Source organism: Acyrthosiphon pisum, chromosome A1 (assembly GCF_005508785.2).
Source record: "Acyrthosiphon pisum isolate AL4f chromosome A1, pea_aphid_22Mar2018_4r6ur, whole genome shotgun sequence".
NCBI lineage: Eukaryota > Metazoa > Arthropoda > Insecta > Hemiptera > Aphididae > Acyrthosiphon > Acyrthosiphon pisum.
The window spans coordinates 78157101-78163874 of record NC_042494.1 but is presented as its reverse complement, the minus strand read 5'-3'; the positions used below and the strand labels follow the sequence as shown (position 1 = coordinate 78163874).

General features: G+C 29.8%; 1 protein-coding gene across 2 annotated transcripts; it reads right to left on the bottom strand.

Moving 5' to 3' along the window:
* Positions 1–2110: 2110 nt before the first annotated feature.
* Positions 2111–6039, bottom strand: LOC100158669 (RNA-binding protein spenito). Of its 2 annotated transcripts, none has more exons than XM_001946757.5 (3): positions 5596–6039; positions 5381–5488; positions 2111–5239 (listed from the first exon to the last, which is right to left on the bottom strand). In XM_001946757.5, exon 3 carries the CDS (start codon positions 5204–5206, stop codon positions 2936–2938), a length of 2271 nt encoding a protein of 756 aa, XP_001946792.1. In that variant the 5' UTR covers positions 5207–5239; positions 5381–5488; positions 5596–6039; the 3' UTR covers positions 2111–2935. The 2 variants fall into 2 exon arrangements, with proteins under 2 accessions (XP_001946792.1, XP_008185035.1); XM_008186813.3 differs by having other exon boundaries at positions 5604–6039.
* Positions 6040–6774: the final 735 nt, after the last annotated feature.

Genomic DNA, 6774 nt, shown 5'->3' with positions numbered 1-6774 from the left:
CTTTAGTATTTTAAATACTTTTTTTTTTTTTTTGGTAATGCACCACTACATGGGAGACGCACGTTTATCACATTACTTGACCCCGAGTATTTTAAATACTAAAAAATTTGATTTCACTATAATAACATAAGTCCACATTCAATCTGAAAAAAAATAACAGTATATCATTTTAATTCTGTAAAATTATCCTGTGAATCGAATGATCAATATTTAACAAACCCCTTTTGATCATATCTACCAATTTAAGCAAGTTTCCAAAATATTGTAGCTTCATTTATTTTTTAATCTATCCAGATCTATCTATGAAGAATTTTATTTAGTCTATTACTTGTCAATTCCAGTGTTGGGTAGTAACGTAACGGAAGTAACGCGTTACTTTGCTTGTAATTTCATTAGAATTATATCCTAGTAACGAAAATTTAATAGAAATTACTTTTGATAAGTAATTTCTATGAAATAACGCATTACAGTTTCGAATTTTTAAGTACCTATCTATTGCCAAAAAAAAAAAAAAAAATATATGCATAATGCGGGTATTATTATGTTTACCAATCAATCTTATATGTTTATATATTTAATTTTAACTCGCCACAATTCAGTTTTCAATTGTTTTGACATTTAACATATCCAATTGCACGGTAAATCACGAGAAAAGTTATTATTTAGTTTGATACCTCTAAAGGTACCTTCACAGAACGTTTCCTATGATATCTATTATAGCGTGGACTAATGGGTTATATACGCTCCTATTAACTATGCAGGTTTTATAAATAATTTAATGCTGTACAAAAACTGTTCAATTTGAAAATACTTATTAGTTATTGCTATATTTACATGCTAGAATTTACATTAAAATACCTATAACATTTTATTTCTTACAATTAAATAGAATCGAAATATATATACATTACCCCGTTATAAATCATTATAGCCATTTCACATTTGGCACTTATAAGAAACGGTTTATTTTTATAATTGTATAAGTTACTATTATGTTCTATATGTATTATATGATTTTATTTTCACAAACATAATATTTAATAACACAAATACAAGATGAGTGCTATTATTCCTTATTTGATGTCAGTCGATCAGTTGACACTCTACTGTTAGGTATAGGTATAGGTTTATGTTGTCAGTTTGTGACACAAATACATAATATACTTAACTATTTAATGATTAATTACTATTTATAAGTAGCTTCAATTAATTAGTACTATTTTTTAATAATCATAGCTCATAAGTAATTACTATTGTAATATTGTCATGTAAATATGTATTAACTGTACATCTCCTTTTTTTTGTACACATTTTTTATATCATACCTTTTTACCATAGGTAATGTATTTCTATAAAAAGTTACATTATTGCTTGCAGGATGATAATTGTCAAGAAATTTGAAAAAAAAAATATTGATTTTTTTTTGTAACGAGATAGTAATGAGTTACTTTTCTATTTGAAAAGTAAAGTAATTTCACTACAATTTTATTTGAGTAACAAGTAAAGTAACTTAATTACTTTTTAAAAGTAACTTACCCAACACTGGCAATTTGGTAATATTAAGACTATTAATAAAATTTCTTAGTCATTATTCCTATTTTAGATACAATATTAGGAAAATGTTAATTTGGTTTTCATTAAGTAAGTTATAGTGAATTTTAGAATACAAATATTGATAATAATGTGAGATATGACAATTTAAGCACTTCATAATAAATCATAAATAATGACTGATGCAAAATTGAAGTGTCAATAATAAAAACACAAGGGTTAGGTTAAAATTTTAAATCTTAGTCATCAAACATTCAATCCTATATTTAAAATTTCAAAAAAATACTTTTTATAGTACCTATATTTTTTATGATTTGAATTCCATTAATCAGCTTGTAATAAAATGTAATAAAGTTTTAATTTTAATGTTTATAATTCTTCAATTTCAATAATCACTATTTGAATACAATATTATTTACACATATTTTCATAAGAAATAAAACACCAAACTCTGTAAACACTGAGCACAACACCAACAATTGTAGACACCCGACACAACATTTACTTAACTTCCATATTTAAACGACATTAATAAAATTTAAAAAAAGAAACACCAATATTTCATATTTAAGTAATTATGTAATTAATTGAAATAAGCAAAAATAACATTACTAGGTAATACATCATTTAAGATAATTTTTGAAAAGAACAACAGTTGAATCGCGAATTACACTTTATTATAAAGCTACTATAACGCACAAGATTAGTTAATTAATTATAAAACTATTTATTTTTTTCTAAAATAGTTACAACACTTCAAAAAAGATTACTGAACAATCCAAGTTAACTGGATTGCTTGATAATTTACACCATATTTTCAAAAATATAAGAGAAACGGTTTAATTAAATCGGTATAAATATTAACACTTATCAGTTATCAATAATAAAATAATGCATTTTTTAATATTTTAAATGGTTATCAAAAATATTGAATCACTTTAATACACAATAATAAACTTATAATAGTATTCTACGAACTAGATACATCAGCACAATATGTATAAATTATGTTACGCACTCCACATGTTTTAAATGTAATTAAGCTGTGCGTGTGAACTTGAATTAATTAATTTGACATTTTTAATTAAATTTTAAGCACATATTAAAAACTTTTACACAGCTTTCATAAACCACAATAACTTGTTTTCTTATGGACCTATGCTTTCAAATTAAGAACATAAATACTGTAGCATCAACAGTCAAATAAATTAGCAGTCAATAAAAATATTTAACCTAAAATGTATTCTAGTATTATTAGAATTTATAATAATTAATACTATTTAATTATTAAATGTTGTTGATATAAAAAAAATATGGATACGTCCCGTATATACTATTAATAGGTAAATATACTTGAAAATGTAGTTAAAAAATGAATAACTTATTACGAAACACCCCCACTAACTACTACCACAACTAAATGATCATCTTTTAATGTATCACTGCTTAAATTCTTTGCACTTCGTTTCAATAATTTGGCTGAATACTCACACGGAGGAAATGCATATAATACACCGGCAGGTTCAGGATCTTTACTCATTAATGATATAACCCCTGCTGCCTCTTTTTGTTTTAAATAGGATACTAAATTGCGTAAAGGTCTAATTTGTACCAATGCATCATCGTTAGAAATTGAGTTAGTAGAACAAGGCATTGCCAAAAATATGGCATGCATATCAGCAGTTATAATACGTTTAGAAACGTCCTCCAACTTTGGCTCGTCTAAACGTAATCGTTGAGTTATGCGTAAAGTTGATTTACCATCTTCATCTTTCATCATTGACTCTATGACATTTGGATCACCAGAAGTTAAATAGCATTTAGCTGGGAACTGAGAGCTTTTTAATACAAGACTGCCTTGCCATATATCAGTACATTTACGAGCCAAATCTCCTAGAGTACGAACAGAACTCAAAAGACCTGCAGAATGTATTGCTCCTTCTTCAGATTCTACATCACTGTCAATAGATTGGTGAAGTGGTGATCGAGGAGAACCAATATCAGAAACAGAATGCTGCTTGAATGAACGACCATTTTCATAATTGCCCAATTCTCGGCTTTCCTCACCATATTCTGTACGACCTTTACGATAACCTCTGGAACTATAAGAAGGATACTCACCATCTGGCCAACCATATGGATATTCCTCTCGTCTGGTTAGTTCTCGTAAATCTCCTGCAGTTGCTGCAGCATCGTCATGAGATGACTTAGACTTTGATGAATAGGTTAATGTAGGACTGCCACAGACACCTCCATCAGCAAAATCTGTTCTCAGTTTATGTTCTGGGCCTCCTAAAGCCACTCCTCTCATTTCTTTGACAGCTGCAGTTGCTGCATCAATGCTTTCAAACTGTATATAGGCGCAAATATCACCTTTGACATACTCAATTTTTTTAATAACACCAAATCTATCAAATTCTCTTTCTAGCTGAGCAAGTGATGTCCAAGGACCCAAACCACCAACCCATATTCGTTGTGTTGGTGTAGATTTTCCATAGCCAATTTTACATTGAAATTTGCCTAAATATTGACCAGATAATTCGACTTTAGCCCTATGAGCCATATCTAAATTTTGATAACGAACAAATGCGTATGCATTTCCTGTTCCCGGCAATGGTCTTTTAACATCAATATCTTCAACAACTCCATATCTACCAAATATACGGCGAAGTTCTTCATCCGAAATAGAAATTTCTAAATTTCCAGCAAACAATGTACGTGTGGCTAACGGGTCGTCTTCTGGTGGAATGTGTTGCAAATAGTTTGGAAATTTATCTTTTTTATCATGCAACAAGTGAGGATGAGGATGTGGTCTAAATGGTGGCATAAAATGTCTTGGTGGTCCATACAATGGATGAATTGGCCCTAAATGAGGGTGCATGGGAGCCACATGGTGTAATAACGGTCCTCGAGGTATCATAAGTTCATGAGGATGTAATGGTGGCAAACCTATTTCTCGGAAGTCTCGTGGAGGCAGCATGGGAGGAAGAGTACCGTATGGTAACCTTTCATAAAACCTATCAGCTGGATGTGGCCTATGAAGTTCTTGAGGAATAGGAGATCTATGATAGTATCGATCAAAATCTGGAGAAAAACTTCGGGATCGAGAACGTCTAGGTCTTGGTTCATAATGATCTCTAGAACTACGACCTTCATAAACAGGTGTGACTAAAGCTATTTTATCAAACAAACTTATTCTAGGCTTACTGTGTTTGGCATCTCTAGCATCATCTGAGCTTCTAAAACACACATATGCCACTCTTTCTTCTAGTTCATGTGATATTCTAACAGAAAATTCACCAAATTTGCGGTATTCTCTATACAATGTTTCTTTGACTTGTTCATCACTTGCTTTTGGATGTAAAGCACTCACACACAACACTTTATAAGTGGGATGCGATCGATCCAATTCCCTAGAGCGGCCAAATTCGTCACGTTCTGAATATCTAGATGGCCTAGGACTAGGTGGTGAGCGAGCTCTACGGCGTACACGTTCAGGGGATCCTCGTTCATCTGAACTACCATCATACCTGTTAATACTGCTATGACGTTTTTTACGTGACATAGGAGGAGAATCACCATAGCTTCTGCGTTTCATATTATCAATTTTTACAGTGATTTTTTTCGATTTAAAATCTCTAGGCAATGCAGTCATTCACACTGTTGCACAATAAAACCATTAAAATACCTAGAAATATTAATTACTTAATTAAAATATAGTAACACAACACTATTAAATAAGCGATATATCTAATTACATATTTTAAATTAACTTCATCAATATCAAAAAACACCCGCTATGTAATATACAATATAAGAGCGCACTCACTTGTTCAATTTTAAAACAAACACAATAGACGTCACGGTACTAGGATCATTGAACGTCAATGCAAAATTAAATTCAAAAACGTTTGGATTCTAGTAGTTACAGCGATAACTATACAAATTAAACACAAAAAGTAAATAGTATTACACTATTAGGTACCAACCAATAATGGATAAAAAAAAAAAAAAAAATGATAATAAATGTAGGAATATAATTACGTATTTACGTGGAAATAGCCAGTATTCAGCAGCTGCATAATGCATTTAAGCCTTCAGCATTCTGTGGTTTCGTAAATAATAAAATGTTATATTAGTATATAAAATATATAGACCAAACTATACTAGACCAAACGCGAAGGAGTGGTGAAAAAGGTGATAGAAACGAAACCAAAACAAATTACAAAATGGCTTGAAAACAACCTTAAGATCATAAACAGTGTATAACAATGATATAGCAAACATGAAACAACACTGTACTATCGATAAAATAATTTGATTGTAACCATCGATATATTATTTGAATGTCCGCGATTATGACACGAGTTTGAGATGCCAGTATGCCACCGCAACAGTAATATTATGAAACTAATTATTATTAACTTTTGCAAATTAAGTTAATCACTTATTAAATATTAGTAAGTTATTTACGATTTGTGTTAATTTATTAATTAAAATTTAAAAATTACGATCATGATTATTCACAAGAATCGTGATTAAAATCGACTAACAATAAAAGTTAGGTTAAGGCTATTACGTCATAACCACGGTTGTAGATATTCTTATATTCTGTGTAGATATCTTAAACCGTGGTCATAACGATAGCATGTGGTATAATAATATGTAATTTATCAAATCTTGTTGCAATGATTTGGCGGCACTTTGAATTCAAAATAAGGGAGCAAGTGGGTGTCGCTCTGCTGTACAGTAGGTTACAAGTGGGTCACTTTAATGGATGGTGTTAAATTTGAATTCAATGATATAAATATCAATATCATTGTATTAGAAAAACGATTCTGAACGAAAACGGTCAGCCTATAATATTAGTTATTAACAGGGCTCGGAAGTTGTAGCACTAAAAATGTTACTTTTTAGCTCTTAAATATGCACTTAAAAACTCCAAAATATGCACTATAAATAGCACAAAAAATCAAAAAATATGCATTTAAATTGAAAAAATTAAATTAATTTTAAAAAGTCAAATGTAATTATACAATTTTATAAAAATTGTTGGGCTCATAGACATCAGGGACTGTCTGGACTAGTTGAATTATAAACTGTTAACAAAATATATATTAAATTACTTAAATATGTTTGTAAAAGTGTACTTATAAGATCTATTTATTTCCTATTTCCTAACCAAATTAATCATTATTTTCAACATAATGTGATCATTTCCTA